The sequence below is a fragment of the Schistocerca serialis genome, chromosome 1 (genome assembly GCF_023864345.2).
Source record: "Schistocerca serialis cubense isolate TAMUIC-IGC-003099 chromosome 1, iqSchSeri2.2, whole genome shotgun sequence".
Taxonomy (NCBI): domain Eukaryota; kingdom Metazoa; phylum Arthropoda; class Insecta; order Orthoptera; family Acrididae; genus Schistocerca; species Schistocerca serialis.
In genome coordinates this window covers 1105358112-1105372102 of record NC_064638.1, presented here as the reverse complement: position 1 = coordinate 1105372102, position 13991 = coordinate 1105358112, and the positions used below count along the sequence as shown (strand labels likewise).

The 13991-nt window shown below is 44.2% G+C and overlaps 1 protein-coding gene across 1 annotated transcript in view; it reads left to right on the top strand.

The window, feature by feature from the left end:
* Nucleotides 1-4786: 4786 nt before the first annotated feature.
* Nucleotides 4787-13991, top strand: part of LOC126416517 (uncharacterized) — a 69207-nt gene continuing 60002 nt past the window's right edge. Inside the window, exon 1 of the mRNA XM_050084263.1 lies at nucleotides 4787-4931. Within this exon, the coding sequence (XP_049940220.1) occupies nucleotides 4865-4931 (67 nt within the window). The 5' untranslated portion in view covers nucleotides 4787-4864. The remainder of the gene's footprint in view (nucleotides 4932-13991) is intronic.

Below are 13991 nucleotides of genomic sequence, written 5' to 3'. Positions count from 1 at the left end.
TACGAAACCTGTTCCAAGGTGGTGAACATTTTTCATAACTCTTGTTCCCATCTTCCTCTTAAGTATCCTGAATCCTCCCGATTCAAACCTGTCCTCATCCAAGAACCTAGTCTCTTGCAAAGCCGTAATGATGATTCTATGTTCTTTTACCGTGTCTGTTAGAGTGAATTTGCATTAAAAGTTGCTAAGTTGTTTGCTTTCCTGTATTTTTTTTTTTTTTTTTTTTTTTTTTTTTGAGGTTCCAAGACGCTCCTATTCGTCTTTGCGTGACGTTGCAGACTCCCCAGAATCCGAATGTCTACTTGCGCACTTACGTGCGGTGGATTGACCACATGGGGTAATTAGTTTCACATCACACTTTTCCAGGGTTGGTAATTCTTTGAGTTCTGCGGCTGACTCCTGGAGCCATCTTTTTTTACAACCGAGGTTGTTAACCCCGGAGAAGTTTTCACAGCCAGCTCTTACATGGAAACAGACGCTTACCAAAGGCCGCCCAATTTGAGACACTCGCTTTTGGATTTTGATTCGATTTTTAATTCATGGTTAACTCCACTAGGCTCTTCCGCTCTCACCGCCGTTGGGAATCAGATTCCTCTTCCACCTTCGAAACCGTTGACCAGGTTTCACCTAGTAACCCTAGGTAGGGGCCCTTATAGGGTTCTACGATCCGGAGCCATATGGCTCTCATTTTATTAATCACGGAGCCGCTTTTCAGGTATCATGTATTCTATAGGAAGTGGGATGCTGTGGATGAGCCTGCAGCACGGTCGACGCTATTTCACATATCCACTACGAGAGCTGTCCAGCTTCACTATCACTACATTTACATGCAACACATCTTCCGCAAGACGAATTCCGAATTTCGGAAACCGTTTTTCGCTGTTAAGGTCTGAAGTGGATTTGCCAGTCCAGTTAAATATGGCGTCTGCAAAACAGTTGGTCCAGCTTCTGATTCAGCCAACACAATCATTATTTTCTCTTCACTTAAATATTACAGGTAGAAAGCTTCATATTCAGTCTGATATTTCTGCTTCTGTTGCACTGTGCATGCTGAACACAAGATGTAACTTGAAAACCAAAGCAAGTTTCAAAACCGGTTGCCTTCATATGGGAGCGAAAATCGATTGCGGAACTGGAAAACCGGCAGCTAGAAGCGGATTTCCAGAATCGATTTTGAAGTGTTTATATGACAACGTAGAAGCGGTATTGGGAACTCCAGTTTTTAGAGCCCCATGTGAACGGGTGTGTTTGGACCCGCATTGCACATTGCGGATTCCCTCCAACCTTTTGTTCAAAGGTTCCGTTCACGCACCTGGAGATTCTTTGGAGCATTATAGACTGGACTGGAAACTAAAATGAAGAGCCAAAGAAACTGGCACACTGCCAGCCGTTGTGGCCGAGCGGTTCTAGGCGCTTCAGTCCAGAACAGCGCTGCTGCTACGGTCGCAGGTTCGAATCCTGCCTTGGGCATGGCTGTGTGTGATGTCTTAGGTTAGTTAGGTTTCAGTAGTTCTTGCTCAGAGCCATTTGAACCATTGTATTGTATTGTATGTTAACTGGGGACCAAGAAAAGACGGAGAGGCTCAGTCCCCGCTGCAGCCGCAGTGGTCCACAACCCCACGACGACTATCGCAGTCCACTTCACCCCTCCGCCACTCCACACCGAACCCAGGGTTATTGTGCGTTTCGGCCCCCGGTGGACCCCCCAGGGAACGTCTCACACCAGACGAGTGTCACCCCTATGTTTGCGTGATAGAGTAATGGTGGTGTACGCGTACGTGGAGAACTTGTTTGCGCAGCAATCGACGACATAGTGTAACTGAGGCGGAATAAGGGGAACCAGCCCGCATCCGTCGAGGCAGATGGAAAACCGCCTAAAAACCATCCACAGACTGGCCGGTTCATCGGACCTCGACACAAATCCGCCTGGCGGATTCGTGCCGGGGACCAGGCGCTCCTTCCCAATCCGGAAAGTCGTGCGTTAGACCGCACGGCCAATCGGGCAGGCCCGTTTGAACCATACTGGTACACTTGCCTAATATCGTGTACGGCCCCCGCGAGCAAGCAGAAGTGGCGCTACACACCGTGGCATGGACTAGACTAATGTCTGAAGTAGTGCTGGAGGGAATTGACACCATGAATCCTGCAGGGCTGTCCATAAAACCGTAAGAGTACGAACAGCACGTTGAAAGGCATTCCCAGATATGCTCAGTAATGTTCATGTCTGGGGAGTTTGGTGGGCAACGGAAATGTTTAAACTCAGAAGAGCCACAGTGTAGCAATTCTGGACGTGTGGGGTGCCCCATTGTCCTACTGGAATTGCCCAAGTCCGTCGGAATGCACAATGGACATGAATGGATGCACGTGAACGGACAGAATGGTTACATACGTGTGACCTATCAGACTCATATCTAAACGTATCAGGGGTCTCATAAATAGTACTCCAACTGCATACGCGCCACACCATTACAGAGTCTCCACCAGCTTGAACAGTTCCCTGCTGACATGCAGGGTCCATGGATTCATGAGGTTGTCTCCATCCCCGTACACGTCCATCCGCTCGATACAATTTGAAACGAGACTCGTCCGACCAGGGAACATGTTTCCAGTCATCAACAGTCCAATGCCCGTGTTGATGGGGCTAGGCGAGGCATAAAGCTTTGTGGGTACAAGAGTGGGCCTTCGGCTCCCAAAGTCCATATCGATGATTTTTCGTTGAATGGTTCGCGCGCTAACACTTGTTGACGGCCCAGCATTGAAATCTGTAGCAATTCGCAGAAGGCTTGCACTTCTGTCACGTTGAACGAATCTTTTCACTCGTCGTTAGTCGCGTTCTTGCAGGATCTTTTTCTGGACACAGCGATGTCGGAGGTTTGATGTTTTACCGGATTTCTGATATTCACGGTACACTCGTGAAATGGTCGTACGGGAAAATCCCCACTTCGTCGTTACCTCTGAGAAACTGTGTCCCATCGTTCGTGCGCCGAGGTTCAAACTCATTTAAATCTCGATAACCTGCCATTGCAGCAGCAAGAACCGATCTAACAACTGCGCCAGACACCTGCCTTATATAAGCTTTGCCGACCGCAGGGCCGTATTCCGCCTGTTTGCATACCTTTGTATTTAAAGACACATGCCTATACCGGTTTGTTTGGCGCTTCAGTACAAATGGAATATTCTGGCCTCGCATTCGAGAGACGACGGTTCAAAGCGGCGTCGTACCGTAGTAATTAAGGTTTTCGTTGATTTCTCTAAATCGCTTCAGGCAAATGCCGGGATGGTTCCTTTGAAAGGGCACGGCCGACTTCCTTCCCCATCATTCCGTTACCCAATGGGACCAACGATCTCGCTTTTTGGTCCCCTCCCCCGGATCACCCAACCAAACTAAATTTAATATTCATAATACATGGGAACATACTAAGAGATAATTTACAGGGAAGGGGGGGGGGGGACAGATAATGGACCCAGAAGTACCCTCCATCACACACAGTCAGGTGGCTTGCTGAACACTGATGTAGATATAGATATGAAGAGGCTTGTACAGTATAGATGTAATTTTTCCTCCTATCTATGTATTTATGTAGTTCTCAATTCGTTCGAGCAATCAATCATTCATAATAGGAAACACAGTCATAGCTCAGTCACTCAAAATGATTCAGAAATTTTCCTTGTTAGAATGAAATCAGGCGATGATTCTTCTTTTCTGCAGGTTCGTGCTCTGCGGCAGTCTGCTACTCTGTACAAATAAAATGCCTCGTATTTTTGGGAGCGTTGTATAATCAGTCGGGAAACCTCAGATCAAGCGGATATTTGGCTTTGATGAAGTTTAACCTTCCGAAGTAGTAATGGAGCTCTTGGATTATTAAATGCAGGTTCGTATCCAGTCTTTCGGAAGTTCCCTTCTGATTAACAACTACGCAATATATCGATGAATATCATTAATTCTCAAATGTCAAATAATGTAAATTGTTACACACCTTTTGTATGAAGGAGCAATATATATATATATATATATATATATATATATATATATATATATATATATATATATCCCTTTTAATCGTACAATTTCGTATCAGTTATCTTTTGTCATAAATCTCAATATTCAGATTACAATTCTTCAAACAATGCTCAGGCTAATCGGCACGAAGATAATCTCGGAAGCTTCTTTCTAACAACCACCAGAGAGAGTACTACAAAGATTAATTATGCGCTCATCGCATAGCTATTGTATGAAACTACTCTGCGCATGGATTCTGTGAGTATGAAGATAGAAAATTAGTAAGCGTCATTCAGGGGTAGAATTGTATCAGAATAATTCATCGAATATAAAGAGATATTACATAGACAGGCGCTGTGAGCTGCATCAAACCAGTCTTCGCACTAAAGACCACAACAACAACAGCAGCAGCAGCAGCGGCAACGCAATGCAGATTTCACCTAAACATCCACCACAATGTGGAAATGCCTGACGTTACGGCTGTCCAGTTAAGCGTAATGCCATCGGAGACATCACTTATTAGCTGCTCCCGCGTTTCCCGACCTACCTCCATTCGCAGCAGCTGCGTTCCTCATTGTGAGGCACGTTATGGAGAAATGGCGGTACAAAGGAAGCTTCGGCGAGAGGAAATCAGCAATTAGGACAGGCGTAATAGGGGAAGGCAGGGGGGTCCGACGGCGCGCGGGCCGGCTCGGTTTTGCAGGATGCTGAGCTGAGGTCGGCTAACAGGACCGCGCGGCGCGCGCGAGCCGCCGCAGTAGGGGCAGGGGCAGGGGCGCTGAACCAGCCGGCCGGCGCGGCCGCTCTCTATAAAAGGTGGCGGCGCGCGCCCGCCGGGGTCGCACAGTAGCAGTAGCGGGCGACATGGCCACCACGGCAGCGGCGCTCACAGTGATCGCCACAGCCCTCCTCACAGCCAGCCCGGCGCACGGTGAGTGCTCTGCTAGGGACGCGAAAAACAAACCGATACCCGTATTTCAGTTCTGAATAAACGGCAATTTTCGGTATTTGTTAGGTCTCGGTTATAACAAGCGTTTTTTAGTTGTTACCAATTTTGTTGCTGTTGTTGTCTTCAGTCCTGAGACTGGTTTCATGCAGCTCTCCATGCCACTCCATCCTGTGCAAGCTTCTTCATCTCCCAGTACTTATTGCAACCTACATCCTTCTGAATCTGCTTAATGTATTCATCTTTCGGTCTCCCTCTACGATTTTTACCCTCCACGCTGTCCTCCAATGCTAAATTTGTGATCTCTTGATGCCTCACAACGTGTCCTACCAACCGGTCCCTTTTTCTAGTCGAGTTGTGCCACAAACTCCTCTTCTCCCCAATTCTATTCAGTACCTCCTCATTAGTTATGTGATCTACCCATCTAATCTTCAGCATTCTTCTGTAGCACCACATTTCGAAAGCTTCTATTCTCTTCTTGTCCAAACTATTTATCGTCCATGTTTCACTTCCATACATGGCTACACTCCATACAAATACTTTCAGAAACGACTTCCTGACACTTAAATATAAACTCGATGTTAACAAATTTCTCTTCTTCAGAAACGTTTTCCTTGCCATTGCCAGTCTACATTTTATATCCTCTCTACTTCGACCATCATCAGTTATTTTGCTCCCCAAATAGCAAAACTCCTTTACCAACAACCGACTAAAAAAACCGAAACATCAATTAGCTGTAGCAGCAATCCTAAAATGTGTCGTTTTTAAATAAACCTTATATTAAAAAAGTAGTAATTTTTATCCGTAAAATTTGGATTGGTTTGAAGTAGTGCATTTTTATAGAAAATGAGAAAAGCAACCAGTGCTATTTTCATGGCAATGCCGAAGGAAACGAGCAACAAATACATGCATAAGAATTCGTACAGTATTGCTGACAAAATGATGTCCGTTTTGCTGTGTGTCATGGCTTACGGTACACGTGTTCGTGTAGCGTGCAAGACTTGCCCCCACCTGATCTATAAGACAGTTTCTCACTGTCGTCCCCAGAAATACGTTGTATTGCAGAGTGGCATCAACCCTAGTCTTGAAATATTTTTAGGAAGTTACTTAGTAATAAAGTACAATGCTTCATGTGCTTTAAAATATTAATAATCTGTCTGCCTTTTCTATGAAATAATAAAAGAGGAAGGTAATTACGGCAACTATAAGAAATTAAAAACTTAACACAAAAAAACAGAAATTAACTTACTACTGCCTGCGTCTGCATAAGTCTTTATCTACTTGCAGCCCTTGGAAACGGACAAATTAACAAACACTAAAAACAGAGTGCTTCAACCTCAGTTTTTACCCTTTAATATTGACTATTCATAATACTCATACAGTGGTTTGATCCTCGATTACAAACAGATTTTTAAGCAGAGTTTCAAAAAATCCAAATCAAGAAGAGAATACTGTTTTTTCCGGGTTTTTTTTTTTTTTTTTTTTTTTTTTTTTTTTTTTAGTACTGCATCACTTGCAGCGTTTCGAGAAAAGCAGCGAAATGTGGACAGACTAAGTTTTCTTTTATTTGTCTGCTTAATTTAATATTTTGATTCTATGTATCTTGAAACTGACTCAAAAAATTTTCAATCTTTCTGCGACTTCTACGTTTATTACAGGAAAGAACAAGAACAAAACAACCGAAAATCGGTTATTTCAGAAACGGGTTATTTTGAGCGGTTTTAACAGTCAGGTCGAAAGGGTGTGTAAAAAGACCCGATATAACTGAAAACCGGTTGTTTCAGCCGTAACAGCCACCCCTATGCTCTATCCGACACCATTCACCTCTCGCCGGGGCACTTGTCCGGGACGTCTTTCATCCGAAATAGCGTCTATAATCTTACGCTGTGGAGCACCTAGAGCAGCTGGCAGGCTAAAAACCAAATTCTAAGTGCTTAACCGCTTCGTTCTGGGTTATATTAAAAGCTGGTCAATCATTCTTATTCCGCGTTTAATTGTAGGTCTCGTTGTAGATGAATGGGTGAGCAATTTCTCAGGATGTATAAAAGGAACGCCACCACCCACAATCGTACTTTGCCTTCTAAAGCTGCCGGCCGAAGTGGCCGAGTGGTTCTAGGCGCTACAGTCTGGAACCGCGCGACCGCTACGTTCGCAGGTTCGAATCCTGCCTCGGGTATGGATGTGTGTGATGTCCTTAGGTTAGTTAGGTTTAAGTAGTTCTAAGTTCTAGGGGACTGATGACCTCAGCTGTTAAGTCCCATAGTGCTCAGAGCCATTTGAACCATCTGAACGTTCTAAAGCTCTGTTCTGTTCAAAACAACTTTCGTACTGATGACATGTTCACCGTAGATCTATGTTTCGTTTTCAGAAACTGATTAGGAAACATTTCACCATTCACTTACTGAAAACCGTGGTTTAGTACAGATTTGCCCCGATGTATATGTGTTTCCAGCAGCAGTTCTTCATTATTCGTTCTAATTACTGCGCTATTGTTGAAAGATGTTATTGTTACTGCTTCGATCTAATTTCATTTCGTAAAGAAATCGATAACCTCAAATTCAGTTAAATGTTATTTTGCCTTACGTGTTATGCAAGGCGACGACCGTGTCGATGTTGTCCACCTACAATTATTGAGAAGTTGTTGTCAAACATGCTGGACATAAGTTGGTATTACAGCTGATACCGAATAATACCACTTTCGTCGACAATAAACACACAGTCATTCACTTAATGGACACATTGTTTCGGAATACAATTTTGGTATATCATGCTTTCGCAACAAAACAGTCTTGCAGTCTTTCATTAACACGATTGGAATGGTGTCGGGTGTGATACTCTGAGAAAGTACTCCACGTTGCTTCTAACTATTGTCGCTGTAAGTCAAACAGATGCTGTTAATAATGTAGACAGGCCAGATCGGATCCGCTACTTATCAGTCAGATAGCTCCTCAATTGGCCACACAAGGGCTGAGTGCAACCCACTTGCCAACAGCACTCGGCAGACCCAGACTGTGACCCTTACAAGTGCTAGACAATCCTGACAGCGCTTATCTTCGGTGCAGTGATGGAAACGGCGTTACTACTGTGGTAAGGCCTTTGGCTCCATGTAATAAACGTGGCGGTCGAGCCAGAAATGGGTAGCAAGCAAATCTTTATTTCTGAATATAGAGGGTGATTCCGTGATGATGTTACGAACTTTCAGCGACGATGGAGGTAAATGTAGCTATTTGAGATAAGGGACTCTGGTCCACAAACGACCGAGTCGAAAGTTATAAGCGAAAACCATTCTGTTACCTCTGGCTGTGGACTCCTTCTACTGCAAGCTCTTTGCTTTCCATATTTTGGGAGGAGGTAATGTGGACCAGAACGAGATAAAAAGTTTACTGGAAAAACGTACTCTGAAATGCGTACCTTAAGAGCTATGAGTACTTGTGCAGTACCAGAGATGTGTTTCACACTAACAAAGATGAACAAGTGTTCATAACTCTTAAGATATGCATTTTGGAGACTATGTTTACTAGAATTTTTTTCTTGTTCTGGTCCATACTACCTCCTCCCAAAATACGGAAAGCGAAGAGCTTGCAGAAGAAAAGGTCCTGTGTCAGAAGTATCAGAACAATTCGGCTTTGTTGTTTCCAGACCAGTGTCCCTTACCTCAAATTGAAATATTTACCCTTATCCATCATTCCTGAAAGTTTGTGACATCGTCACGGAATCATCCTGTATAGCTAAGATAGGTTGGGGGCCAATAGGGGCGGGGGGGGGGGGAGGGCACATTTTTTTACCGTGAAACACGTACTCATGAGTAATGGAAAAAAATGCATATTCAAAATGCGAAATAATTTGGGTGAAGGTAGGAGTGAACCTGATTGTGCTATGGCAGTATGGGAGGATTTCAACTCACTAACAATAGACTGGAAGACGACCGCTTTAAGTGCGGCAGCAACAACAATAACTCATGAGGTAATGTACATTGTGCAGTTGATTAGAAAACCTACCTTTAAGGGTAATATCTTAGATGTTCTGGCAACAAGCAGGCTCTTACTTCCAAATTTGTTCAACATTGGGAAGGAACTAGCAATCTAAGGGGTGTTTTGATACTGTATGTTGAAGAAATGTTATGAAGATAGAGGGAAATGTTTCCCCTAGTAAGCCTTCAAGAAACTGATTTCTGATTATCTGAATGAAAATGAAAAGAAGCTATAGTATAAACTGAAAATATTTTGAAGTACGTGCTAAAGAAATATGTGCCTTGTAAGAAATGAGGAATGTAAATGATCCACCACGACTCAGTGGCCAAGCTAGGAATTTACTGGGGAAGCAGAGATAGATTCAGCGAAGATTTAACAGAAAAAAAAAATGGTTCAAATGGCTCTGAGCACTATGGGACTTAACTTCTGAGGTCATCAGTCCCCTAGAACTTAGAACTACTTAAGACTAACTAACCTAAGGACATCACACACATCCATGTCTGAGGTAGGATTCGAACCTGCGACCGTAGCGGTCGCGTGGTTCCAGACTGTAGCGCCTAGAACCGCTCGGCCACTCCGACCGGCGATTCGATAGAAGATCTCCGATAAAATCTGCGTTATGCTGTGAGGAGTGCAAGGACGGCGAGAAGCGTTTAGCAAATTTGAAAGCTCAATTTGTCCTTTTGTTAATATCATCGATGCAAAAAGGACAGTTATAAAGGTGAATGGTTGTACGATCTCTGGCAGCTCCATGCTCGATTTCGTCTCTACGGATGGCCAGTGTAGCAGCGTAGAGCCCGAGAGCTGTGTTGAGTACGTAGATCGTCTTCCACAGGCACCAGCGTAGTTCTATAACTATATATACATACATACTCTGCAAACAACTTAGCATCATATCAAATGTTGCTGTTTATTCACGTTCCGACCGCATATGGAGCATGGGACTAATACCTACGTAAATGCCTTTATGCACGCTATAATTGATCCAATTCTTTCGTCGTGGTCCCCATGAAAGCGATAGGTAGGCAGTGTAGCAGCGTAGAGCCCGAGAGCTGTGTTGAGTACGTAGATCGTCTTCCACAGGCACCAGCGTAGTTCTATAACTATATATACATACATACTCTGCAAACAACTTAGCATCATATCAAATGTTGCTGTTTATTCACGTTCCGACCGCATATGGAGCATGGGACTAATACCTACGTAAATGCCTTTATGCACGCTATAATTGATCCAATTCTTTCGTCGTGGTCCCCATGAAAGCGATAGGTAGGGGGTTGAAGATTATCTCTAGATTTTTCATTTAATACTAGTTCTCCGAACTTTGTAAGTTGGCTTTTGCGAGAAAATTGGTGTCTACCTTCAAACGTCTGCTGATTCAGGTTTTTCGGTGTTTCCGCCACGCTCTCTCGTGAATCAAACAAACCTATGACCATTCGTGCTGACTTTCTTTGTATACGTCCTATATATCCCGTTATTCCTGTATGGTAAGGGTCCCACAGGCTTGAGAAATAATCTCAGATGGGACGCGTAAATGATTTGTAAGAAATCTCCTCTGTAGACAGTCTGGATTTTCCCAGTATCCTTCCAACGAAGTCAAGTCTGCTACCTGCTTTCCCTGCGACTGAGCTACGTGATAACTCCATTTCGTATCCCAACAAACTGTTACAACAAAGTGTTTGCCAAAGTTGACTGATTCTGATTGTGACTCATTGATACGGTAGCCATACGATACCACAAGTTGTACAACTTTTATTCCGCCATTTTCCCCCAATATTTGAGGCTTTAGTGATGGTTCAAATGGCTCTGAGCACTATGGGACTTAACATCTGTGGTCATCAGTCCCCTAGAACTTAGAACTAATTAAACCTAACTAACCTAAGGACATCACACACATCCATGCCCGAGGCAGGATTCGAACCTGCGACCGTAGCAGTCGCACGGTTCCGGACTGAGCGCCTAGAACCGCTAGACCACCGCGGCCGGAGGCTTTAGTGAAACAAATTTGTTACACATTTATCATTCAAGGTATTTTCAATCTTTCGGGCAGTGTACGAATCCCCCGTCGAAAAAATTGTTCATCTTTTGAAGCGATCCACGAATCGATCCAATTTGTGACTTCTTCACGAAACCGGAAGTGTTGGTCAGCCAGGCCATGCGCCATTGATCTAAACAGGTTATAGTCAGAGGGAGCAATGTCGAGAATACGGTGGGTGGGGTAAGGCTTCCCATTTTAACGTTTCCAAGTACGTTTTGACCTGTTTTGCAGCGTGGGGTCGAGCGTTGTCGTGCTGCAAAATCACTTTATCGTGCCTCTCGCTGTATTGCGGCCGTTTGTCTTTTAATGATCTGCTCAGACGCATTAACTGCGTTCGATAACGAGCACCTGTGATTGTTTAACTTGGTTTTAAAACCTCGTAGTACACGACGTCGAGCTGGTCCTACCAAATGCAGACCATGATCTTGGAGCCGTGGATATTCGGTTTGGCGGTCGACGTGGAGGCATGGCCGGGATATCCCCATGATTTTTTGCGTTTAGGGTTATCGTTATGAACCCATTTTTCGTCCCCGGTCACAATGCGATGCAGAAATCCCTTCCCTTTTAGCCTCTGATGCAACTTTTCACAAACACACAAACGCCGTTCAACGTCTTTTGGTTTCAGCTCACACGGGACACAAGTTCCTTCTTTCTGAATCACGCCCATAGCTTTGAGACGTTTTGAAATGGCTTGTTGTGTCACTGCCATTAATCGTGACAATTGTTCTTGAGTTTGATGCGAGTCTTCACTCAGCAAAGTCTCCAATTCTGCATCTTCGAAAACATTCTCTCTTCCACCACTATGCCGGCCTACGACGTTAAAATCACCGTTGTTGAAGCGTTGAAACCACTCACGACACGTTCTTTCACTAATAGCGTCCTTACCATACGTACTTGAGAGCATTCAATGAGACTAAACTGACATTTTCAAACAAGAGCAACTTTATGATGCAGACACAAATCGACTAATGTTTGAATAGGGTTATGTTGACCGAGGTCTGAGACTCAGCCGCTGTTACCTTCATATTAAAACAAAACAGTAACACCTCCCGCAAATGACGAGAATTGGGCCCGTAAATTGACATTTTCAATCTAAAGCAACTTTATGATGCAGACACAAATCGCCTAATGTTTGAATGAGGTTATGTTGACCGAGGACCAAGCTAACTGCCTGACGTCTGCGATCTCTTTTCTTTCGACCGCTACTTACTGTTGTCACCACCTATCGGCAAATGGCGGAAGCAAAGTTGTACACCTTTTACATTTTCTCGTTTTGTGAAGTGCGCAGTTTTACTTTTCTGTACATATAAAACAAGATTCTAATCTTTCCACCACTTTTAAATATAATCGAGATCTGAGTGATATCTGTGCTGATTTTTGCAAACTGCTGCGTCCGTCTCGCTTCCCACGCCCGGGTTCCCAGGTTCGATTCCCGGCGGGGTCAGGGATTTTCCCTGCCTCGTGATGACTGGGTGTTGTGTGATGTCCTTAGGTTAGTTAGGTTTAAGTAGTTCTAAGTTCTAGGGGACTGATGACCATAGGCGTTACCGAGCGAGGTGGCGCAGTGGCTAGCACACTGGACTCGCATTCGGGAGGACGACGGTTCAATCCCGCGTCCGGCCATCCTGATTTAGGTTTTCCGTGATTTCCCTAAATCACTCCAGGCAAATGCCGGGATGGTTCCTTTGAAAGGGCACGGCCGACTTCCTTCTCCGTCCTTCCCTAATCCGATGAGACCGATGACCTCGCTGTTTGGTCTCTTCCCCCAAACTAACCAATCAACCAACCAACCATAGCTGTTAAGTCCCATAGTGCTCAGAGCCATTTTTTTGCTGCGTCCGTGTGCCTAGGCAGGAGTCTCAGATTGAACAGATGTTATCATACAATATTTCAAGACTGTTTTCAAAGCCAAGGCAGCAGGAGCCAAGGTGCTAATTTCAGAAATCGTACCACAGGCAACGGCGGCGGTCCATGGGAGAGAGGCGGAATATCGGTCGACGTTTAGGCCAAACACCTAGCCACCCACCCAGTAGGTTCTCGTTGTCCTCCTGAGGTCAGGTTCTCCTGGTCCTACTAATTCAGTGTCTGCTGACTCGCTTTGCACTTGTCTTCCGCAGTCGCAATGTAGCCGCATAGTTACGTGGCGCATGGCACGGATATGTCAGACCATTACACATCTACAAGCAAATCAGTTCTCGACACTGGTGTGGCAACTGGACTTGATGTGATAGCTGTTCAGTTTTTCATCGAATATCCGAAAGAACTGACTCCTTTTCTAGCAACAGTTTATCCAATGTGTGGATGATTCCTTCAATACGATCACCGCTCCTTTACTGTCATATCGCGGTTGATACAGTTAGTACTCAAATATCTAAAGACCTCAATATCGACTTTAAATTGTAATTTTCTTTCGTCTCTTTCTTTAGCAAGTTCGACCGCCTCCAATATGGACGCAAATTAACTGAGTGTGTGCGGATAGGATTTTAGATTTTGGTTTATAACTTTGATGTTATCTAGTTCTGATTACTGTCCAGTTTGTATTCTGTTCCATTACTTCAACAAACCTAAACGAGATAGTGCAGTATCAAGACGCTGGAGAAGTGTTGCTTAAATCCCCGTCCGATCCTGCTGATGTAGTTCTCACGCCGATTTCCTCAATTACTTCCAACCAACGTCGGAATGGTTGCTTCGATAAAAGTCAGTGCCACTTCCTTGTCCCACTCTGCTCCAACTGAAATAGAGCTCCATCCCTAAGGGTGATGATGAAACAAACCGTAATCTTTCTTCTTGTTACTTATTCTCGATCACTGATACGATGCAAGTGTTACACAAGAAAGAAACCACAGAAAAGATATTCCACCGTGACACAAAAGAAACGAGACTGCTCGCATTTCTAAAGAATATTTTTCACTTGTAATAGTGCAACACAGTTTCTCAACTATAAACTGTGTCATTACTCTGTGACAAGTTTCAGAAAAGTCGATCAGTGGACGTGCAATTTACTACTGGCGTGTTATTCAGCTCCTAATGAAAATA